Source organism: Poromitra crassiceps (assembly GCF_964638095.1).
Source record: "Poromitra crassiceps genome assembly, chromosome: 2".
NCBI lineage: Eukaryota > Metazoa > Chordata > Actinopteri > Beryciformes > Melamphaidae > Poromitra > Poromitra crassiceps.
Genome location: NC_139624.1, coordinates 33,197,235 through 33,223,505, shown reverse-complemented (window position 1 = coordinate 33,223,505; position 26,271 = coordinate 33,197,235). Strand labels below are relative to the sequence as shown.

At 42.3% G+C, this 26,271-nt stretch overlaps 1 protein-coding gene across 4 annotated transcripts in view; it reads left to right on the top strand.

Annotated features, from left to right (window-relative positions):
* dock4b (dedicator of cytokinesis 4b) overlaps positions 1–6,086 on the top strand; it is a 246,388-nt gene extending 240,302 nt beyond the window's left edge. For all 4 annotated transcript variants that reach the window (XM_083632225.1, XM_083632228.1, XM_083632227.1 and 1 more), the window contains one exon: positions 3,663–6,086. In XM_083632225.1, coding sequence (XP_083488351.1) covers positions 3,663–4,115 — 453 coding nt within the window. In that variant the 3' untranslated portion in view covers positions 4,116–6,086. The remainder of the gene's footprint in view (positions 1–3,662) is intronic.
* The last annotated feature ends 20,185 nt before the right edge of the window (positions 6,087–26,271 follow it).

The window sequence follows — 26,271 nt, the reverse complement described above, 5'->3', positions numbered from 1 at the left end:
CACACATCTCAGGTCAACTCAAAACTCTGGAGGTAAAACACACATCTCAGGTGAACTCAAAACTCTGGAGGTAAACTGACCTCTCAGGTGAAGGCAAAACTCTGGAAGTAAACTGACCTAAAGTAATAGACCTGTATTTTAGAGAGAGAGAGAACTAAGAGAGAGAACTACGTATTTTGTTTATCACTTACTTGTGATCTCTGATAGTGTCCGTGTGTGTAAAGTAATTTTCAACACTTTACCTTTTAGTCGATGTGGGGTCTCTGGTGACAGAGGGACGGTTGTTCTCCTGTTGACCAGTTCCGTCCGTGTGTGGGGTATCTGGAATTTACAAACTTGGTGACAGATCAATTTGTTCAATCGACAATTGATTCTGTATTTTGGGATTGGCTAAAATACACTTTTTGCAAACCTCCTGTTCAACTCCTTTAATAGGCTTCTTAAGAAATTGTTTTGTTTTACAATGAAATAGCTGCTTCTTTTTGTTTGTTTGTTTGTTACATGCTTGTTACACATTGTAGGTATTTCAAAAACATCTCAACCATATTGGTTAGACAACTATGATTGCTTCATGGGGCTACACACACCCCTCGAGTGAGTGGTATGTTATGGGGAGATCTTTTGGTTTTATTTAGTATGTCGTGTGGTTCTTAAAGACCGTATCAAGCATATGCCTAGAATCACCGCAGTTTCCCACTGGACTATAATAGTCGCTGCTAGGCAGCCTTCTGGCTCTTTAGGGCAATATGTGATAACGCTTCTCAGGCTCTCTTGCTCTGCAGCTACCACTGAACCATCCAGGTCACTGCCAAATACAGCCTGTCAAGAGAGTTTTTAATGGTCCTGAGGTATATTTACAGTTATTTACATTGAGGTGTCCCCCCTTGTCTCAAGAAACCCACAAGATACTAACTTAGGTTATTATATAAACCATACATATTTACAGTTATATACAATGTCATTTTGACACACCCACAATATGCAAACATTTCAGATTCTTTTAGATATCAGACGACAGCTTCAGTAATGAATTATGAAATTAATTCAGACTTACCCGCTCTCGTAGATATCCTGTTCGTGACACGCCAATTGATAGAGAATAAAATATATTCTTTCCGCTAAAATGTATATGTAAATGTATATCACAGCTTATCTAATACCAAATTAATTGAGCCTTGAGTCCAGGACTGTTTAACATAAAGTATATTTAATAGCTTACATTCTCTGCAATACATGTATATTGACAGAGGGCTGAACCTCAATGTACACAATTCTGATATGTCATACAGAGTCAAATTTTCAGCCATATGGCCGACAGTGTAACATAGATTTATAGGCAGAGGAGGAAAAGGCAGAGAGGGGGGGGTGTGTGCCGTGCAGGCTCCTGTCTGTATCAATTGTTATGGTACACGATGCACTGGACAAGGTCTCAGCAAGCAAAAGGAGAAGTCCTCTCTATGGGGCTGGGGGAGAAGTCAGTGTGCTATGGGTCAGAGCAGTCATGTCATAATGTGTATGCAATTATAGCTTATAGCTTATTGATTAGGAAATATTGATTAGGAAATGGCATGGAACTTATATTTTTCTCCAACACAGGCTCAGACACAGGGGAACGAAATGAAAAGCAAAACAAAAACAAAACAAAAAATATAATCAACATTACAAAGTGGTGCCGCCAGCCACCTACGTAAGGTTCAATCTTATGTTCTTGTCAACGGTATACCTGGGATCTCACTCAAGGGGTCTATGGGAAGCCAGCCGGGTGAGTCACCCGTCACCCCTAGCCTCGTTGAGGTAGACTAAAAATGGGTCCCAGATAGTTATACATTTTCTAAGTGCATTGGTTCTCAGGAACCTAAGTCTCTCCATGCGTATAACAGAGGTCATGTCCGTCAACCACAATTGGAAAGAGGGTGGAGAGGGAGATTTCCATTCCTTCAGAATTTGTTTTTTGGCGACAGTTGTCCCCTGTGTCAGAGACTGTTGCACAGCTGTAGGAAAGTTCAGAGAGGACTCCGAGCAGCCGAAGATGGCGAGTTCTGCCTCCGTCTGAAGGGCCACCCCATAGGCCTTAGAGTACCAGTCAAATATTCTGGCGCAGAATCCCGTCAGTGAAGGGCCGAACCAGAAGGCATGAGACAGTGTGCCCTCCGACACTTGACATCTTTCACACAGTGGTGAGATAGTAGGATAGATCTTGTGTAATTTTTGCTTAGAGTAGTGGAGACGGTGAGCGACTTTAAATTGAATCAGCTGATGTCTGATATTAACTGAGCAGAGTTGTACATCATTATTATTATTATTACCGTATTATTATTATTTTTTATCCCCCCCGGCTTCTCCCCAATTGTACCTGGCCAATTCCCCTTGCGTCCGTTGCTCCACCCCCTCAGCCAATCTGGGGAGAGTTGCCGACTAGCACATGCTTCCTCCGATACATGTGCAGTCGCCAGCCGCTTATTTTCACCTGACAGTGAGGAGTTTCACCGGCAGGACGTAGTGTGTTGGAGGATCACGCTATTCTCCCCAGTTCCCGTCCGCCCCCCCCGAACAGGCACACCGACCAACCAGAGGAGGCACTAGTGCAGCGACCAGACCAGGACACATACTGTAACCCTTAATCCGGCTTCCCACTCACAGACACAGCCAATTGTGCCTGTATGGATGCCCGACCAAGCCGTGGGGCTCGAACCTGCGACTCTCGTCTTGGTAGGCAGGGAATCTACCGCTGTAGTACCCAGACGCTCTGTCGATTGGTTACTTCTGATTGATGAGTGGAATGTGCTTTGTGTGTGCCCCCTGTAGCGTGAGCGATACAACCGTACTGATCAATTGTACTCGTCACTAGGCCCAATGAAGTGTAAGCAGATATAATAGCAGGATGGTGTAATTGCTTAGAAAAACATGTTGATGAGCGATTGCATTGTAGATTGGAGGAAGCAAGGCGTGGTGCACAGCGCCATGATGAAGTGGAAAAACTGTCCCCCTCAATCTGTTGAGTGACTCTTATTAACTATTTATCCTTTCTATACAGCTGTGTCAGCACACGTGTGGTGTGGTGGATGTACTGTGTGCACAATAGTACCCACCATCACTGGCTCCTTACTTAGACTTTTGGCATGAAAAAATGCTGAAATCATACGAGTCTGTGTTGACCTCTTACAAGCATGTAGGTGTAAAAAGCAAAGTATGAGTAGTGTAGAGGTACTCCCCTACCACCCCGGAGAGTCGGAGACTCGGGTTCAATTCCTGGTAGCGGTACTTCCGGCTTGGTCAGACCTTCCTACAGACACAATTGGCTGCATCTGCGGGTGGGGTATAGTCTAGTGCCTTTTCTGGTCAGTCGGGGCACCTGTTTGGGGGGAGGGGAACTGGGGGGGGGGGGGGGGCATAGCTCCTCACTGTCAGGTGAAAATAACTTGCTGGTGCCTGAACATGTATTGAGGATACATACTAGTCTAGGCCTCTCCCCAGATCGGCAGAAGTGGTGGAGCCAGAACCAGGACCGCAGGGGGATTTGGTCAAGTACAACTGGGGAGAAAATAGGAGAAAAATCTTGGGGGGGGCGGAACTTGAGGAGTCTCTATATAATGAGAAAGCATCTGACCACTACACCAGACCAGAAGTTAATGCATTTCCTGTTGTCCTTTCTCTCCCTCTAGACCACAGCGCCACCTTTCACCCCTTCGCCCACCGAGTGCCAGTCAGCCGGCCTGGTCTCCAACTCCCCCGTTCTCTCCGGCAGCTACAGCAGTGGCATCTCCTCCCTCAGTCGCTGCAGCGTCTCGGAGGCTTCGGGCACCGAGCTGCCCGTGGGGGACCACCCCACCTACCTGCCCCCGCCCACCACCATGCCAAACTCCATCTCCAGCAGCTCCGACGAGCCGATTCGCCGAGAGAACAAGACGCCGCCCCCCTACAGCGTGTACGAGAGGAACAACCCACGCAGGCCCGTGCCTCTGCCCCACAGTCTCTCCATCCCCCCCCAGACGGACCCCCCGGCCCTGCCGCCCAAGCCTCACCAACTCCGCACAGGCAGCATGAAGCTGGACGGGACCTCCGACCCTCGAGTCCCCAGACCCAGGCCTCTGCCCAGGAAGGTCTCCCAGCTATAGGCGCTGGTTCCGGGGCCGTGGACAGGGCGAGGGCCTGGGCTGGTGGTAGTGGATGGAAGAAACACACTGGCGCATTTTGCACTTTTCTACTGGGCACTCACTTGTTTTTTTGATCTTCGGTTTGACACTCCTGACCAATATACTCCAATGAAAGACATAGATAGATTGACAGGCAGTCAGAGACTGAAGAGACCTGTTTTGTATTTACTAGGGGGCATTGCAATGACTTTGTCATTCCGCACTTTTAGCTCTAGTACATACCATAGCTCACCGTGGTCATCTAAAAAAAATGTTTACCTGAACATAAAAAAAATACAGTTTTGATAGATGTAATAATCCCAATATATGTATATTGGTATATATGAGAAGTGTTTTTTGCCTTAAGTATTGGAAACAGAGTCTTTTATTCGTGAGTCTTGCACGTTTTTTAAGTACTCCGTACTTTTGTATACTATATGGCTAAAACGGTGCTAGAGGTCTGGCGTATGCATTTCAGTGAAGTGTATTAGACACGGGTGTGTTCCCATAGTCATATCCACACAGGCAATGCATATAAGTTGCTGTTATCCCTGAATTTTGATGTTCTGACAAAACTAATGACCCTAGAGGATTTTTACACATTGATATACAAACACTTTGTCAAGGACACTTCAGCACAATAATAACAGCAATTTGAGTCTTATTTTATGAAATCATGTAAATCAGAAAACTCGAGAGGTTTTCAGTGTGAAATTGCCACCATAACAAACCACTCTACCATGCTTCTAGAATCTGTTAAAATCAGACTTCTCTTTCCAGCAAGTCCCATCAAGAATTGCTCCTCCTTCACATTTCAATCATTAAAGCCTACACCAAACACAGGTAGAGTAAATGTGACTGCTGCTGAGTGGTTAGAAGCTTGGTTTAGTCATTGATCTGGGATCTGTCTGAACACACCCTGTCCCCTCCTGCATGTCAACACATCTTTAGGGGGTTTTACCAAGTATTGTGCCAAAGGAAAATGTACAGTATGCTGTAAAGAACCCTGGGACTTTTTGGAACTGGAACCTGGAAACAAGAAATTTGGAAACGCTCATCTCAAAGAGACAGACATTTTCTTGATTAAAGAAAGACACACTTTCTGAAACTGCTTTTCTGTTGACACCCAAAAATCCAGAGTAAACTGTAGTCGACTGATTAGAGGTAACTTTAGACAAGCACAAAATAGATTTAATCATCTGTATTATGACCAGTACTGTTATTAAGGACTGTATTTGACAAAGCAGTAATTGGAATAGAACAGAGTTTCACAGCTGCCACTCTCTAGCTGCCTGTCAGCTGCAACCCTACAAAAACATGAGGGCTGATGCTGTATTGGTGAAGCTTTCAGAGAAATGTTTTCAAACTAATCGTTGTATAGTGAAATATTTGTACAGTTGAGTATGAGATTTACTTTCTGTTCTATTAAAAAGATGGATGTCAGTTGACTGCACTATAATTAGTCACCCAGTTCAACCACATTTAGACAGGGAAGTGAGTGTTCTGTGACAAGCAGATTTGACACTGTTTTGTAAAAAAAAAGTAAGAAATTTTAGCATCAAATATTGATCACTCTTAAATTCCGTGCATTCTTTTTTTATTAACTTCTGTATTGTTTCTATGTTTCACTTTTGTATGGTTAATTTACCCTTTGATTTGTTGTGAATTTTTGGGATTAAATATTCACATTAATCAGTACTTGAGAAATTGTAAATTATATGATGAGATTGTTGTAAGTATGCCAAATATAGTACTTTTGTGTATTACTATTAATGTAAATAATGTGTTTTTAACCAAATGTAGCTATAACAATTTACAGCTTTGAATGTTGAAACAGCAAATTATTATTATAAATGTTAAAATGTTATGGTTTTGTGAGTGTAGAAAAACTAAGGTCATGCATTACGACACTTAACACATTTACAAGTTCAATAAACTGCCCTATGTAATAAAAGTGGCTTGATCAATAGATGTATCATTTATTATCATTTAGTCATGAGATATCAGGGGTTTGTGACTTGTGGCTTTTCTATAGTGCCGTAAATCTCAAAGATTTTCATGTAAATAAATGTCTGTTAAGTCACTAGCTATCTGACAGATAGTGAGTTAACACAATGATTGAGCCTATGGCCCATTGATGGAAGCCTTTGGATTTTTAGTATTTCCGCATTTATGAACTTGGTGTCTGTGGTGACACAGAGTAGGTGGAGCTAACACCATAGACTCACTGTAGGTTACAAAATTGAAATCTTAGAGATTATCCCTTAACAAATGAAGGATAAATGAATGGTCTGAAAGTGCACCAGCCCCAGGACCACCCAATCAGCCTAATGACCCCAAACAGGCTCCTGTAAGATAGAGCCAGGAGAGTGGGAGGGTCATCACACTTTTAGATGTTTTATTAGCCTACAGAAAGTATGAAACCCATGACCAAAATAGTCATAGGCTACGCCGCTACATTGTGTCATAGTGTTACTTATGGTTGGAATTCTAGTGAAAATAAACTATCCTTTTTGCTGGCAAAAGTGAATACTGAGCAGGGAGAATGAAAAAACTAAACACAAGGCATGTTTTTCTTTTAATTAGAAACATGAGAACGTAAACACCATTGCTTACATAGGAAAGTGTTTGGTTTACATCAGCTGATAAAATAATAGCTAATTAAATTATTAATTTAGCTAATTTTAACTTAAAGCCTGTAGAGGCATCAGCTGAGCAGCATTTTGGTAAACAAACCGCGTCACTGGGTGGCAACGCAATGTGTCTGACTAATAGCCAGCTTTACTCTGCTTACATTTTAAAAACTGCGACAGTTCACACAACATGTATACATCAAACTCTTGAGCTAATTCTGCTCTCACTCAGAATGTCGAAATATAAGCGATGTGCATTTCTGGGTGGCAAGTGACGTCACGCTGATTAGTCCTGTATGGAATATTTTCACTTGATCTTTGCTTTTAACCTGACTCCGCCAGATGGGGCGGTATTGAGTTCACAACACCACACGTGTAGTTTGTCCATCTGGCACCTGGCAGCATCAGGTTACTTTGCTTTCGCTTTCGCTGGATTTCCTTGCAACTACAGAGAGAGGGACGACCTCAATACAACTAACGCCCGTCGGTAAGTAATGATAGCTTATTTTCCTTGCTTCATACAAGTACTTGAAGTAGTCACACTTGTCTTTGGGGTCTAAAAGCACTCCATTGACCTTTTGGGAATTGGCCTGTTTGTCAATTTATGTGAAGAGAGATGATGCTAGTAGTAGCAGCCTACGATGCTAACACGACACGCTAGCATAAATACAGTACATTGGCTGAATCCCTGCCGAGAATTGCACCCCCCACCACATTTTGGGCTGTTTTAACATCTACATCTAAATAGGTTTTAACTTAAAAACATGACCCCCCTCCATAAGCCAAGAGAGACCCCAGGCCTCGAGGTCACCTGTAGGCTACTCTTGGGATTTTAAGCACCAAAGTCGGGCTTCATGAGAGAGCCCCATGCCGCCCCATGCCCAAGCATGGATGGAAGTCAGGAAGTCACCTCGACGTGGATTTTTTGCGTCAATGATGTCATGAGGGGTGGATGCTAATTATTTATAACATATCTTGTCCTTTGACATATGTTTTCATCCAAGGTAACTTCCAAATTGTGACAGTGACATGCATTATACAAAGACAGAACTGCTGTCTGACAGCTGTCTGCTGTAAGAGTTCACATTCTGAACAACTCATGTGAAATCTTATAGTACTTTTCAATCCCAACACTGCAATCCAACAGTGATGCAATCAGATGTTAAGAGCTGAATTCAGGGCGTGGCAAGAATGGTACAAATAAAAATATCAAGAATCAGGTCATGTTAATAAATCTCAAACTTCACACAGGTATAGTTTAGCAGGGGTACGTGACAAAATGTTAAGTTAATGTACGCTTATCTTATCTAATATCTGAGGACTGTATTATTTTCCTGCTCACTTACATAATTCACTAGTGAGCAAGTTCAATGTAGTGCTGACAATGTTATTTTTTAATGTGTAGCCTAAATGTTGTTATTGATGGAACATTTTACTCCGCAGTCCCACCACATTGTACTGTAAGTGTGGATGAAAGATTTGAACAGTCTGAAGTCATTTTCCTCTGCGTTGTCAGCGCAGGTTGAAAGCCTGCTACTGTGTTATGATTATCTGCAGTGTTTTTTAAAGAAATACTGCACAAATCTGACAGTGATATATGAATATATAGCTACAGCATATCTCCTCCAGAAGAACACATCCACGCACATATGCACAGTCAAGCACGCACACTCACAGTCAAGCGCACACACACACACACACACACATACACACACACACACATACACATCTCTCTTTGTCTTGTGCTGCTCCTCGGCATTCAAACAATCGGAAACTACAGCAGTCAACTTCCCACACGACACAGCTGAGGCAACATAGTCCTCCGAGGACAGCACGAGTCAAAAAATTAAACTTCACTCATCTCGCCATTTAAACCTGGAGCATTTGAAGCTGTCAGGTAGAAATCCCGCATAAGCTGCTGAACACAACAGAGCAGATAGAGGAGAGAAGCAGGAAGATAGAAAACACGCCACCTCTTCTTGCCAGGCAGTTTCCCTTTGAAAGTTCTCCTCTGTGTCTGTGTCTCTCTCTGAGATGGAGCTGCTTTGCTCCCAGCAGAGCTGCTCCAGCTTCTCCTCTCCCTGGAGACATTTGCAGAGCGAGACAAACACCTTGGCTTTCTCTACGGCTGTGTGTTCTCCAAAATATGCCGCGGGCAACTTTAAATTAATACCTAGCACTGCCTTTCCCCTGATAATTAATACCTAGCACTGCCTTTCCCCTGATCATTTTCGTATCATCACCCATGGATGCTATAAACGGAGGATGTTTAGTGAAATTATAATAGGGCTAAACTGTTCCTGGAAGAACCTTGCGTTGGATCTTGGATATAATGAACGCTGTATTTTTTTTCCCAAAGAAATGTGCGCGGGATGCCTTCACAATTACAGGGAGCCCGTACATACAGGTTCATAATATTTACATGCTATTATAGCCCTGTCTGTGCTGTGAGGAAGCTATCCTACAGTGTGCTTACAAATGCAAAATGTCAAGGTGTGGGATCAGCAGAAACATGTCGTCTGCTTAACCCTCTCCTCACCCTTCTACCGAGAGAGTCTTTGTTCCCCCGTTCACACGGAGCACAATGCGGCTCTTCCAATAAGCCCTGCCTGCAACGTGGGCAGATTGACAAGCCCGTGGAGGTTTGTTGTAACTGACAACAATTCTCCCAGGTTTGCTGAATGACGGGGGCATGTCTCTCCCGTCGCTCAGGCGTGTGCCCTCTGTTGCAAGGAGACACTCTCGTTAGCAGGGAGGCTTCCGTTACTGACGTGATAATTGCTATCAAATTGCGGCCCGACCACCAACAATGATGACGAATGCTGACAGGTGAGCCCAAGGCCAGGCAGCTCTAGTCCCACATTAGCAGCAAACTGCTGTGATCATATGAGCAGAGACAAGGCTTCAGCTCAGCCATGGTGGGAGATAATGAGATGCTTTGTTACGAAGGGGAACTTGCTCCCTTGCTTGTGTGTGTCTTCTGCTATCTATCACACACACCAGTAACTCATACACATATTTAGCCTCTGAACCACATAGGCCTAAAGTAACAGATTCTTCAGAACAGCGCTCAGTGTTGGTTGTGTGCTGCATTGCTTTGGTATAGACCTTATTCGATTGACGTCACTCACGTACGGGCACGCCCACCGCCGCCATGTTCTCGACATAGCGCTGCAGCTCTTAAGTGACAGCCTATGTGAGAGCAGCGTTCATAGGAAGCTAGCCGCCGTTAGCGTTACCTGTATCGTTCCTGTTGTGTTCGGATGGTGACCTGCGTTACACACGGCTGTAGTAATGAGAGCAATAAAGTCCCCGTGGTTTGTTTCTATCTCTACCGTCCACAGACAGACGTGAAGGGAGCGAGACGGAGGATACGTCGGTAGCACAGGAGAGGTGTGTGGATAGTTGGGAGAGACAGGTGAAACTTTCTGACAGCTCCTCACAGCAAAGTCTGTTCACCTCGTTTTTTCTTTTGTGTATTATTACAGGCATTAACGGCAGCATACAAACAACAACTCTGGGGTTTTTATTGCTGTCATCACTATTGCTATTTTGTAATGGAACAGAAACGACAATAAGGCCATTACTATAGTTGTCAGCTGCAGGAGGACGGTATGTCAACAATATGGCGCTGTCCGGGGTTAGCGAATAAGGTCTGTCAGCGCAATCTGCTGTAGTAAGAGAGTGATGCCAGCGCAGGTCCAAAATGCGTGACATGTAGCCAATGAATAGTCAGGAAGGGGGCTCCCGCTACGTTTGAATAGTTTGAATGCATCAAATAAAGCTGATAATATACAATTTGATTCTTTAAACGTCTGACCAAAGTACATCACAAACGGTCCATTTTGATGAAACCTGACAGCGCTGCTTAATCCAGAACCTTACTTCCAGGAACTTTTGTGAGGTAAAAAAAAAAAAAAAAAGTCCATTGGAGTGAATGGAGATGTCGCAACTCTTCTATTATACGGCTCTGGGTATAGTGTGCATTGAAACAGTAAGTATATACTATGCTAGGTTACACAAGAATGTATAGGTCAGCCTGGATGTGATATCAAACTTCTAACTTTGAAGGTTATAAGTGACTTAAAAACGGTGATTTCCTCAAACCAACCAACCAAACTTTTGAATCCCACAGAAACATTTGTCCAATGTATAGCCCTATATTTGGGTTTAAAGCAGGATTTTTTTTACAACAATTCGACTACTCGACTTCCCAGGGCCGGTTCAGCGGACAACAACCTGGGGTTTAAGGCAAACTGTTTTATTGTGATTACTACATGATATGAAAAAGTAGGTTTAAGGCAAATTGTTTTATTGTGATTACTACATGATATGAAAAAGTAGGTTTAAGGCAAACTATTTTATTGTGATTACTACATGATATGAAGGGTTTAAGGCAAACTGTTTTATTGTGATTACTACATGATATGAAAAAGTAGGTTTAAGGCAAACTGTTTTATTGTGATTACTACATGATATGAAGGGTTTAAGGCAAACTGTTTTATTGTGATTACTACATGATATGAAAAAGTAGGTTTAAGGCAAACTGTTTTATTGTGATTACTACATGATATGAAAAAGTAGGTTTAAGGCAAACTGTTTTATTGTGATTGCTACATGATATGAAAAAGTAGGTTTAAGGCAAACTGTTTTATTGTGATTACTACATGATATGAAGGGTTTAAGGCAAACTGTTTTATTGTGATTACTACATGATATGAAAAAGTAGGTTTAAGGCAAACTGTTTTATTGTGATTGCTACATGATATGAAAAAGTAGGTTTAAGGCAAACTGTTTTGTGATTACTACATGATATGAAAAAGTAGGTTTAAGGCAAACTGTTTTATTGTGATTACTACATGATATGAAAAAGTAGGTTTAAGGCAAACTATTTTATTGTGATTGCTACATGATATGAAGGGTTTAAGGCAAACTGTTTTATTGTTTTATTGTGATTGCTACATGATATGAAAAAGTAGGTTTAAGGCAAACTGTTTTATTGTGATTGCTACATGATATGAAGGGTTTAAGGCAAACTGTTTTATTGTTTTATTGTGATTACTACATGATATGAAAAAGTAGGTTTAAGGCAAACTATTTTATTGTGATTGCTACATGATATGAAGGGTTTAAGGCAAACTGTTTTATTGTTTTATTGTGATTGCTACATGATATGAAAAAGTAGGTTTAAGGCAAACTGTTTTATTGTGATTACTACATGATATGAAAAAGTAGGTTTAAGGCAAACTGTTTTATTGTGATTACTACATGATATGAAAAAGTAGGTTTAAGGCAAACTGTTTTATTGTGATTGCTACATGATATGAAAAAGTAGGTTTAAGGCAAACTGTTTTATTGTGATTACTACATGATATGAAAAAGTAGGTTTAATGCAAACTGTTTTATTGTGATTGCTACATGATATGAAAAAGTAGGTTTAAGGCAAACTGTTTTATTGTGATTGCTACATGATATGAAAAAGTAGGTTTAAGGCAAACTGTTTTATTGTGATTACTACATGATATGAAAAAGTAGGTTTAAGGCAAACTGTTTTATTGTGATTGCTACATGATATGAAAAAGTAGGTTTAAGGCAAACTGTTTTATTGTGATTACTACATGATATGAAAAAGTAGGTTTAAGGCAAACTGTTTTATTGTGATTACTACATGATATGAAAAAGTAGGTTTAAGGCAAACTGTTTTATTGTGATTGCTACATGATATGAAAAAGTAGGTTTAAGGCAAACTGTTTTATTGTGATTACTACATGATATGAAAAAGTAGGTTTAAGGCAAACTGTTTTATTGTGATTGCTACATGATATGAAAAAGTAGGTTTAAGGCAAACTGTTTTATTGTGATTACTACATGATATGAAAAAGTAGGTTTAAGGCAAACTATTTTATTGTGATTACTACATGATATGAAAAAGTAGGTTTAAGGCAAACTGTTTTATTGTGATTGCTACATGATATGAAAAAGTAGGTTTAAGACAAACTGTTTTATTGTGATTACTACATGATATGAAAAAGTAGGTTTAAGACAAACTGTTTTATTGTGATTGCTACATGATATGAAAAAGTAGGTTTAAGGCAAACTGTTTTATTGTGATTGCTACATGTTATGAAAAAGTAGGTTTAAGGCAAACTGTTTTATTGTGATTGCTACATGATATGAAGGGTTTAAGGCAAACTATTTTATTGTGATTGCTACATGATATGAAAAAGTAGGTTTAAGACAAACTGTTTTATTGTGATTGCTACATGATATGAAAAAGTAGGTTTAAGGCAAACTGTTTTATTGTGATTGCTACATGATATGAAAAAGTAGGGCCTTTGAGCTGGCAGTGAAATGATGGCAGAGTTGAGTGTGATACGATATGAAATGAGTAGTCGGATTCTGAGGCTAGCAACAAACATTAGAGAATCACAAAGAAACAGCTGACAGTCGGTACTTCCACTCTAGACATTTTAAAGGACCATTTTCACACCATGTTGCATCAAGGTGTTTTTATGTGATACACTTTAATATATTCATGTGAAAACCTCACAGCTTGAGTTTTGTTTATTTCCCTGTAGGATCTAGGATATTACACGTTGCAGGATGAGAGAACTCTACGACTGGAAACTTTCCCAAAACCTATTGAATAAACTCAAAAATAGATGGTGGCCAAGCTAAAAAAAAACAAGACTTACTTGAAAGTAGGCATTTTGGAGATATGAGGTTTTCACCCAACAGTGACAATGTCATTGATATATCATCACTCCAGTCTGGAGTCCCACCCCCCTATAATCCTCGAGGATATATTTTTACTAGCAGACACAATCTTGAAGGGGCTATGGTAAATTACATAAATACGAGCTGAGTGAGAAAACATCTGAGTGAAAACCTCTAGATGTAACCGCTTTCTTCAGTATGCCTCAACGTGCCTCACAGGCTATTTTATTCAGCACTTGAACTACACTATTGCAGTCCTCTCATTATCCCCCCATCCATTTCAGGGAGTCATCCTCCAAGGTCATCAATGGATACCCTGTTTACTGTGCTCTCATGCCCAGCAAGAGCCCTCAATCCTGGGCTTCTTGACTCCGCTCCACCCCTTTGGGTTCAGAAGTCACCAAGAGGGCAGCTGTACCAAGACTTCCATCAGGCCAGCCATGTTCAAAGGTACTCCCTTGACCAAATCTGACCCCCCCCCCCCCCCTTCTCTCTCCCTCTCTCTCCATCTCTCCCTCTCTCTCCATCTCTCCCTCTCTCCATCTCTCCCCCCTCTCTCTCTCTCTCTCTTGCCCTCTCGGGGGACCGCGTGTATTAAATTAAATGTTCGCCTCTCATCCTCCCCTCTTGGGTGATCACCTTCGTTCTGGGTGGCTAGTTCGGCTGTGAAGAAGCCTTTCTTGTTTCTCCTACACACATGAATAAACATGAGGTCAGGTGAGATTATCAGGCATCGTTCCCCATAAGGATTCACTATTGAGTTCAAACCCTGCTCAGGAGTCAGGTTCAGGTAGGAAGGTTGATATTATGAGCGGCGAGGTCAGCTTAAAATAAATGAGGTTTGGTTAAGTTGGGAAAGAGCACAATTTAGTAAGCTTATATAGCGCAAGGTTAGATAGCAAGGTTAAGTAAGGCTTACTGAGGAGTATATATGTTGGTCTCTGTGGCACGGTCGGCATTATCACCATGAAATTGAAATAGTGCAAACGCGACGCTGCTAGCTTGCAGAGGCTTTAATCAATGCTTGGTGTCAGTGGAGAGCTACTAGCAGCAGCTGCTTGTGTCTCCCCACATTTTCTTCTGTGGAAAGTTCGATCGACAAACTAACTCTCTGCCAGCAGCAGAAGAGAAATGGCTTGCCTTGTATTTTCATCCCATTCTGCAAACTTTCATTTTGTGAAGCGGCGCTGTTTCTTTTGGACGGCCCTGAAATTCTAAGTGGAGTTTGAGAAGACGAGACAGTGGGGATGTGAGGCCTGTGCACGTGAAGGAGGAGGCTGGAGGTGGGGGGGGGGGGGGGGGGGGGTCTGGAGGTGTGGGGGTCTGGAGGTGGGGGGGTACGCCTCGCCTCGCCGTGGGAAGGAGAATGCACTGCTTGAGCAAACATGCTTTGATTTGTGCGGCAGAATGACTTTACTGGGCTATCGCTGCTTCAGCGAGACAGCACTGAATTGTTCTTTTGTTCTGGCAGTGGAGCTCTGGGGGTTTTCTCACAATGAATTCCTATTGATTTTTCTGCTCATGTCATCAAATTGTATGTGGCTTGAATTGTGACTACTGTTTTCTCATCTGCTGCCTGGGGTTCTTCTCTATTAACTTTTTATCCTGTTTAGATGGGGCAATACTAAACAAAAGCCAGGGAGAATGAAAGCTATAGGATGCAACTGGAAAATAGAAATAAACACAATGAGAAGAGCTGCCTAGTAAGTCCACTTCCAATTGGACAATTCCCCCTGCTGCCCCGGTCGTTGCTCCACCCCCTCTGCCGATCTGGGGAGAGTTGTAGAGTAGCACATGCTTCCTTCGATACATGTGCAGTCGCCAGCCGCTTCTTTTCACCTGACCGTGATGAGTTTCACTGGCAGGACGTAGCGCATGGGAGGATCACACGATTCCCCCCAGTTCCCACTCCCCCTCAACAGGCACCCCAGCCAACCGGAGGAGGCACTAGTGCAGCGACCAGAACACATACCCTTAATCCAGCTTCCCACCCGCAGACACGGCCAATTGGACTTGAACCTGCAACCCTTGTGTTGTTGTAGGCAGGGAATCTACCCCTGCTCACCGAGTAAGTCATTTGTTCAATAAAGTCACTGCTGATTTGATGATTTTTAAAGCTAAACCACCTTTTCTTTGTTGGCATCCATGTAAACACTACTAAATAGACTGTTAATAGAGTACCACAGGAATGAGTCCCGAAGACCTGGAAGTTAGCACTTCTAGTTCCTTTTGTCTAAAAGTCAATGGGATTTATATGGGGATTTTGGTTAAATGCTTGAAATAAGGTTGGTGGGTTAACAAAAGTTTATGAAACAGGATCATGATGATAATAATAATATGATCTTCACAAATGAGGACCACTTTTATGATTTTTGAAGCGTAAATGTTTTTTTTATGTGATTTTCAGAAAATGCTTCAGAAGTCATAAAAGTGGTCCTAATTTTTTAAGATTATCTTGTTAAACACGAAGTTCATCATTTCATAAACTTTTGTTAACCACAGACCTTACTTTATGCATTTAACTGAAATCCCCGTACAAAAACCCATTCACTTTTAGACTGGGGAACTGGAACTAGCGTGATTGACCGACAAAAATACGTCATCCCTGCACTACTCTCCAATTGTGACTGGTCCATCAGGAAATGGCTGGTATATTTGATTCAGGGCTAACGTTAAGTGACTTCTGTGGTGATCCTGCTATTGAATGCTATGCTATGCTGCTATTAGGGGTGGGAATCACCAGATGCCCACGATACGATACTGAAACGATACTTGAGTCACGATACGATAGTATTGCGATACTGCGATATTTTCGATATTGCGATATATCGATATTGCGATATATTGCGATATTTCGATATATTGCGATTTCTTACTTTTTCAACTGCAAATGATGTCCCCAAAGGAAAACTTTGTCAACATCTGGTTTATATAAGAACAATTTTTCAGTCTGTACATCTGACTTCAACCATTTTATTGCAGCAACATTGTCAAGTAGACAGACCAACAACTTTCATAAAGTCATGTCATAGTTGCATGCACCTGACAAACTGAACTGTTTGTTACAGTCTACTTACAGTCCACCTTAACTGGATGTGTGTGTGGACTACTGTACTTATGTAGTTTTTGCAACTTCACTTCACTTACACAAAACATTTTGTGCAGCCCATTCAGTAACTGGGGAATTTGTAAATGACTGTTATGACAAAACTGTTACTGTTAAAACAAAATGAAAATATGCTACCGTTTGTTTACTGCTGGCCTTGGAACTAAAGTTTATAGTAGCCCGGTGGCCTGGCATGGCCTGCAAATTTTTTTTTTTTTTTTTTTTTTTTTTTTTTTTGCAATATCGATATTTGGCGTCCAAATATCGATACGATATCGTCAGGCAAAATATCGCGATACTGTGGTGTATCGATTTTTTCCCCCACCCCTAGCTGCTATGAATAAAAATGCCACACAATCCTAACAATATCCTCAAATCGTGGTTGACATCTCCACCCTACATTTTGTCAAGTCAACTGCAGTCTCGAATCATAATCAGTTCTGATTACTCTGTACGCTGCACTAAACAGTCAAGTCTCAAGTTCTTGTCTCACGCAGAGACTGTGAGATGCACACCAGGCTCTCTCTCTCTCTCTCTCTGGCTCTCTCTCTCTCTCTCTCTCTCTCTCTCTCTCTCTGGCTCTCCCTCTCCCTCTCACATAAACTCTCTCTCTCTCTCTCTCTCTCTCTCTCTCTCTCTCTCTCTCTCTCTCTCTCTCTCTGGCTCTCCCTCTCACATAAAAACACACAGTGTGAGACTGTGCCCATCTGTTAATCTGCTGCAGTCTTAATTATGCTCTCATCAGACTAAGTCAATCAGAGGCACCTCCAGGCCAGCTGTAACACAGCTTGCATGGGCTTTACTGATCGATAAAGCGGCCTCCCTAGACCAGATCACACAGCCCAGCCCGGCCCGGCCCAGCCCAGCTCTGTCACTCTCATTTATCTCAGCACAATAGTTGAGAATCTTCTCTTATTTCTTGGGATGTGCTACTGTAGGATTTCTCTTTTTCCTTTTTTTAAAGACATATCACCTTTTCACACACTGAATCTGATATGTTACAGCAACAATGATGTCAACGCTCTGTAGTGCTCATACATTTTTCCCATGCATTTCATCCCATTCAGTATAGCTAGCTCATGCTACAGCAATCTGGACACCATTCAGTATAGCTAGCTCATGCTACAGCAATCTGGACACCATTCAGTATAGCTAGCTCATGCTACAGCAATCTGGACACCATTCAGTATAGCTAGCTCATGCTACAGCAATCTGGACACCATTCAGTATAGCTAGCTCATGCTACAGCAATCTGGACACCATTCAGTATAGCTAGCTCATGCTACAGCAATCTGGACACCATTCAGTATAGCTAGCTCATGCTACAGCAAACTGGACACCATTCAGTATAGCTAGCTCATGCTACAGCAATCTGGACACCATTCAGTATAGCTAGCTCATGCTACAGCAATCTGGACACCCAGAGTCTATCAGTCTGACGGCTAATAAGACTCTGGGACAGATGACCAATATTTAGTGGTTTCCGGTGTAGAGTGGACGTCCGTGAGTTGGAGCTGATGAATTGTAGGTGTTTTACAACAGGTCCAGACGACATTTTGGCTAATAATACTAAATAATAGCTGCATGTGAGACATTGTCGGACTGTAAACAATGACGGAAGGGGCGGGACATCCACTCTACAGTGGGAACCCTGAAACACCCTGCCGTCTGTCCCAGAGTCTTATTAGTGGTCAGGCTGATAGACTCTGGGTGCCCAGATTGATGCTACACGGATCCCATGGTCATTGCTGGACGCCCCTCAGCCCTTCTCTACCGCTGCAGCCATTCTGTATGGCCATGCTGCTTCGATGCACAGTTTTGTGCGATTAATTCGCACGTCAATAATATTTTCCGAACCTATATCAGTCAATGTAACCGTGCATACCAACGGCGAAGTTTCGCTGAGCGTTATTTGCGGCGTTTGTTTTTTCTGACCAAGGTCGATTTTTCAGAAATTCGCTTCCGACGTGTACACATCTGTTGCTGTGATCGACAGGTGGGTCAATATTCGCATCGCAATTTTGTGCTGTATATTCGCATTGCTCTTGGTGTGTAACAGCCTTAAGTCAGTGCTGAATGTGAATGTACACTATATCATCCCATCCATCCATTTTCTAGACGCTTATTCAGGTCAGGGTCAGGGCAAGCAGAGCAGCCCGCCCATACTTCCTTTTCCCCAGCAACCTCTTAAAGCCTCTCCCGGGAGATCCATAAGCACTCCCATGCATGCTGGGAGATGTAGTCCCTCCATCCAGCATGTCCTGGACGAAGGCTGCCCGCTAATCAAGAGCTTTGTTTTGGGGCTCAGTTTTCTCTTCACCACCATATTTCAATACAACACCCGCATTACTACAGCCGATGTAGCACTAGCTAACCGGTCATCAATCTCACAATCATTCTTATTCTCATTAGGCCACCTTTTCTGGGAGAGAACCCTGGCCTTAGCCTCGGAGGTACTGATCCTCATCCTGACCTCGTTGCACTCGGCTGCCAATCGCTCCATGGCACATGGAGATGACCATCCACTGAAGCCAGAAGGATGACATCAGCAGGGATGCCACCCCCAATGTCACCAAACTGGACACTCTCCAGACCTCTGCTGCACCTTGATATCCTCTAAATGAATATAGAATAAAGTGATATTAGTACAGTGATATGTACAGTCAATGACTTTGTACTTTTGTAAATGTTGTGGTGAAGTACGTCTGTGTACTGTAGTGTAGAGTTAACATTGTGTGCCTTATGATTTCGCTTCATAATGTTTCCTCCAAGTGAATGAAATGTGTGTGACTACATTTGAAGCAGTCATTAGTGCGTTTCATCATTTCATTTGTCTCACTGACATGAACCTAGCTATTAAAAAGGTTGATAACCGCTCTCTTAATGCAATAATTCTCATTCTCAACCCAAAATGAGTTTGATCCATATGATCTGAGATGCTAGTTGTTTCCACCATAGCTAATATTTCATTGGCTGCACCGATACCACTTTTTTGCACACCGAGTATGAGTACTTACATATGGGTACTTGCCGATACCAAGTACCGATACGAGTACTTAAAGCCCCATTCAGTAAGTTTTCCACTGCGCCCTCTGCGTGCCTTAGTATCGATAACGATATCGCCGTTCAAAGTCAACAAAACACAGCGCCAGAAGCTCTATGTACATGTTGTGACATCGGGTACTCACCACGTGATGAAATAATAATCCATAGTTCCGTGAAACATCATTTTCGTAGCAAATCCGAATCGAGTTACTTCCTCGTTTTCATGAACACAGCGCTTCCGCTGTACAGCACATGCGCGCATGCTTTTCTTTTTTTCTTTTTTCTTGCTACGGGACGTGACAGACAAACTGCTTAGTCCCAGTGCTGGCCAATGGAGGGCGGTGTGGGATAAATAAAGACGAGGGTCTCCCTATTAAAAGTCAATCTACCATGTCCTGTGACTACAAAGCAGTTATATTACAGTAAAAAATGTCAAAAATCTTACTGATTGGGGCTTTAACTAGGGGTCAACGGATTTTCTTTTGTGTGCCTTTAAGCATATGTTTAATTAAAAGAGAACTTATCAACATTATAGGTTTTAGTCATTTTCTTTAGTTCATTTATATTTAATTTTACATTTGCAAAATTACATTTTTACAAGATTACATTTGAACACATCATCATTTTTACTGAATGGGCCTGAATGGAGTCTGGATCTTGAATGCACCATCAAAACACAACCCGACGGCCGGTGTAGTGGGGAAATCTATTTTTAGATGGTGCATTCAGGTTAACGCTGTAAAGTGCTATCGGGTGCGGTCGTGTCAGTATCGGACCCCGATACCGATACCATCCGATACTGTAAATTAGGCCAGTATCGGACCCGATACCGCTACCATCCGATACTGATATCAACCCCTAATTTCATTCTGACATTTTTGAGTGGTTGCAGTTCCACTGTTTCACCATTTCTCTCAACAATCAGCATTGAGCTGACCTGATTTCTGATCAACTCTCGGTTCAAAAGTTCATGTGAAGAGGCGCCTGCGTACGGAGCATTAATAGTCGTTAGCACAGTCTCCTCCCTCCCTCAGTGGGCTCGCACGGCTCCAGTGGAGGCTTGGCTGTAATCTGCCAGGCTCGGGGGTGTGTTTCCTGCGTCGGTGCTGCGGCCCGATCCATCTGTCTTCATCAGTGAGCAGGGCCGGCTGTGTGCTCGGGCCAGCAGGACCCCGCTAAGCACCAGCTGCTAGCTGCCTTTTACACTCATTCCCACCAAGTGGGACATATTTACAGTACAGCGAGCTCCCCGTAAAGACTGGAGGACCCTTCAGCTCTGAGCCTCTGGATTGTTGCTTTTTCTCTTCTGTGCTTTCCATCCATGTGGATCCATCTCTCTGTGCATCTTTCTATCTCTTCCCCTCCGTTTCTCTGCCTGCCTGTCTCTCTCTCTCTCTCTCTCTCTCTCTCTATCACAATGTGTATCTTTCTATCTCTCCCCCTGTGTTTCTCTGCCTGCCTGTCTCTCTCTCTCTCTCTTATCACTCTAGTGGCTTTTAAACATGAAGTCTGGATCATGTCTGGCTAGCGGTTAGCAGGATATTTTCCGGTTTTACCTTTTTAAACATGAGGGGTCTTTGTTTAGAAACAGCTGGAAATGGTCAGTATTCTCTCTGCCAGTGGGCGGGGGGAGGGGGAATAGGCAAATAGTTGTCGCGTGAGTCGTCGTCTGCGCTGTGCTAAATTGAAACAGCTTTAGCGAATCGGTAACCAAACTCCATTCAAAAACATGTCGTTTTAACTCGAGGATCCATTCCGACCACGAGGGGTGGCAATGTGCATGAGCGCTTCCGCCTTTGTTACATAAAGCCGCCCAGTCAAAATAGTGGTCGGACCGTCGTCAATCACTGTGGGTGATTTATTTTACAAGTGGCATTCAAGTCATATCTGACTAGTTTTCAATGTATTTCTCCCCACAAAAGTTAGGCTAGGCCTATGTCTCACTTTTTCTGACATGGATCAGCAGCGCAGCAGTAAGCGTCCCTCCTTTGTGATGCACCGGACCTGCCTGCCTGCATAGCTGAAGCGTGTTGGGATCCCTAGGCTCTACCAAACAATTCAAAGCCGTTTGCAGCACTTGAGTGAGTTTGCTCGTTTAATTCGTTGATATAAGCGATTGCCCGAACGATTCATTAATTAATAAACTACGTGAACGTGAAGTGCCACCACCCGCCCACTCAGACATGATCGGGATTATGAGCTGCCAGTGTTTAACAGCAGCCGCTTTTGCTGTAATTCGGATCCTATTCACCTTATGTAGCCACGCCCATTTGACCCGGTTCTGTGGCCGTCCTACGACTTCCGGCTAAAAATAATAATAAAATAAAATAAAAAATGGCTGCGCTGCTCCAATATCATCTAACTCTGAATTAACTAATAATTTAGCCAATTGTATGTAACATACCAAATAAAAGCAAACGGCAATGTATAAGAATGCAACGCCATGTAACTGGCTCGTTAAGTCTCGCATTCCAGGGAATTACGTTAACGTCTGCGGGTCTTTATTAACGTTAATGGCTCGCGCTGCCTCGGAGGAGAGAAAACCATCCGAAACTTTCTTTGTTGGAGTCCAGGTATGTTTTACAAGAAAGTGCTCGTCATTGTCGACGATAACGTTATCTGACCTGGCTAACAGTGGATACTCGCTTGCTTGCTGTGTACCGGCTCAAAGTAATAGGCTACGTTTTTTATTTTACCCCTTAACGGTCTGCTCCAAAAACAACTCTCTTATTTTGCGCCGTGACCGCCGGAAGTGTTAGACGTACCCGGAAGAATTTGGCCCACTGTAAGGTCTGAACATAAGGTGAATACAGGTGACTGAGATGAATATGATACGGACTCGCGGGAGTGCGCGTAGGCCGGCTAATTGTTGTTTAACTCATTCACCGCCAAAGACGTCTTTGACGTGTTATCAGAAATAGCCCTCCCCGCCAATGACGTGTTTGACGTGTTTTTGTTTTTATTACTGCAGCGCTTAGTTCAAACACTTCCCCAGCCTCTGACATAGTATCAGGTCCCTAGCATCTAAGACAACACGTGAACAAACACATACCGCAGCTGTTGTTTTGAAATTGAGCAAGAGGAAAAGCAGAAAACGGATAAACGCTTCTTTGTGCAGACAGGAGAAACGCCATTGAAACGCCGCTCGGCGCGCTGCACGAGCTGGAGTCGCCTTCCTCTGTGCCAGCCGGGAGAAAACGGGAGAAAGTAATCAAGAGATGTGTTTGATCATCGGAGGAATGAGGAAATGATCGATCAGTTTGCGAGGGCGGTGAGGACGTGTTGAATAGCCGAGGGGAAAACGGGAACGATCAAATAGCAGGGAGGATATGACAGGGAGACATGGACGAGGACGGGTGGACCAGAACAAAACAAAATAAACACACAAACAGCTAACAAGGCAGAAGCGGCAGTCACAGCAGCCCGCTGTCTGTTCTCAAGAGCTATTCAGTTGGTTCATGAAATCGCTGGGCTGCGTGCCCTCCAGTGTTGCTCCTGGCCAATCCCAGCGCCACAGGGCGTGGTTATTGCTTATCCTATGTGGGGTTAGAAATCTAAAAGGGGGATCGTGTGTGTGTGTGTGTGTGTGTGTGTGTGTGTGTGTGTCTGTCTGTCTGTCTGTCTGTCTGTCTGTCGGTGTGTCTGTCTGTCTGTCTGTCTGTCTGTCTGTCTGTGTGTCTGTCTGCACACTCACTCACACCGAGTAAACTGTATTGTTGAATGTAAAAAAAAAAGCTCTTCATGTGTATATATATATATATATACAGTATATATTTTTTTTTGTCATTTGTGTCCTAACGAATAATATTTACATGTCTGATGTCAATACAGTTCAAAATAAAAGAATTGAGAGTGAGTTCTGCCTGAGATTGTGCCCTTTTACAAAAAATGCCTTTTCTCCTGTTTATTTTCTCAGGGAGACCTTTAGGGTGAAAACAGGGTGTATATAAATGGCTATAAGTAGAGTACAGAACATGCTAAAAGCTCACTTTTTTTTTCCCGGTGAACCCAGAGACGTACATCTTCATTTTGAGGTATTGCAAATCACTTTGGTGCTAATAGATAATTTACTGTGGGTCTTGAAAGATGACCAACAATTATGAAAATCTTTGGCCTGTGCTAAATATTGGCAGTCCTAAACTGGCCATGAATGAGTTAACATGCAGGCCAACCGGCTAGGAGCAGGTTATAATACGGATTCCACTGCATGTTAAGAAGTGGCTTCTGTGTATCTTTTTATCTCTCCCCCTCCATTTCTCTGCCTGCATGTCTCTCTCTCTCTCTCTCTCTTATCACTCTGTGTATCTTTCTATCTCCCCCCCTGTGTTTCTCTGCCTCCCTGTCTCTCTCTCTCTCTCTTATCACTCTGTGTATCTTTCTATCTCTCCCCCTCCATTTCTCTGCCTGCCTGTCTCTCTCTCTCTCTGTGTATCTTTCTATCTCTCCCCCTCCATTTCTCTGCCTGCCTGTCTCTCTCTCTCTGTATCTTTCTATCTCTCCCCCTCCATTTCTCTGCCTGGCTGTCTCTCTCTCTCTCTCTCTTATCTCACAGGAGAGGTTATTATGACTGCATAAGGCCTGCACACTTCAATTTGTTGGTTCTTGACATTGTGAAAAGCTTTTGACAGTTTAGAATGTATCGGTCTTATACTTGTGGGTTTAATGATGCTATTTATTTACTTTGACTGCCAAGGTTTCTGTCTCCCTTCCGTTTGCCTCTGCTCACACATTTGAGGCCAAACAGAAGGTTCAGAACAATCTATAGCTGAAATAATTGCATTTGCGGTTGTCATCCCAACCATTATCACTGTTGCCATGGCTTCAGCTTATGATAGAGGAGCACTGTTTTCTCTCTCCCTATGACATTCTCTCTGTTTGCTGTCCATCCATCCATTTGTCCATCTTATGTCACATTCTCACATACGGTACACTCTAAAACATTATGTCACATTCTCACATACAGTACACTCTAAAACATTATGTCACATTCTCACATACAGTACACTCTAAAACATTATGTCACATTCTCACATACAGTACACTCTAAAACATTATGTCACATTCTCACATACGGTACACTCTAAAACATTATGTCACATTCTCACATACAGTACACTCTAAAACATTATGTCACATTCTCACATACAGTACACTCTAAAACATTATGTCACATTCTCACATACAGTACACTCTAAAACATTATGTCACATTCTCACATACAGTACACTCTAAAACATTATGTCACATTCTCACATACGGTACACTCTAAAACATTATGTCACATTCTCACATACAGTACACTCTAAAACATTATGTCACATTCTCACATACGGTACACTCTAAAACATTATGTCACATTCTCACATACGGTACACTCTAAAACATTATGTCACATTCTCACATACAGTACACTCTAAAACATTATGTCACATTCTCACATACGGTACACTCTAAAACATTATGTCACATTCTCACATACGGTACACTCTAAAACATTATGTCACATTCTCACATACGGTACACTCTAAAACATTATGTCACATTCTCACATACAGTACACTCTAAAACATTATGTCACATTCTCACATACGGTACACTCTAAAACATTATGTCACATTCTCACATACGGTACACTCTAAAACATTATGTCACATTCTCACATACGGTACACTCTAAAACATTATGTCACATTCTCACATACGGTACACTCTAAAACATTATGTCACATTCTCACATACGGTACACTCTAAAACATTATGTCACATTCTCACATACGGTACACTCTAAAACATTATGTCACATTCTCACATACAGTACACTCTAAAACATTATGTCACATTCTCACATACAGTACACTCTAAAACATTATGTCACATTCTCACATACGGTACACTCTAAAACATTATGTCACATTCTCACATACGGTACACTCTAAAACATTATGTCACATTCTCACATACGGTACACTCTAAAACATTATGTCACATTCTCACATACGGTACACTCTAAAACATTATGTCACATTCTCACATACGGTACACTCTAAAACATTATGTCACATTCTCACATACGGTACACTCTAAAACATTATGTCACATTCTCACATACAGTACACTCTAAAACATTATGTCACATTCTCACATACGGTACACTCTAAAACATTATGTCACATTCTCACATACGGTACACTCTAAAACATTATGTCACATTCTCACATACGGTACACTCTAAAACATTATGTCACATTCTCACATACGGTACACTCTAAAACATTATGTCACATTCTCACATACGGTACACTCTAAAACATTATGTCACATTCTCACATACAGTACACTCTAAAACATTATGTCACATTCTCACATACAGTACACTCTAAAACATTATGTCACATTCTCACATACAGTACACTCTAAAACATTATGTCACATTCTCACATACAGTACACTCTAAAACATTATGTCACATTCTCACATACAGTACACTCTAAAACATTATGTCACATTCTCACATACAGTACACTCTAAAACATTATGTCACATTCTCACATACGGTACACTCTAAAACATTATGTCACATTCTCACATACGGTACACTCTAAAACATTATGTCACATTCTCACATACGGTACACTCTA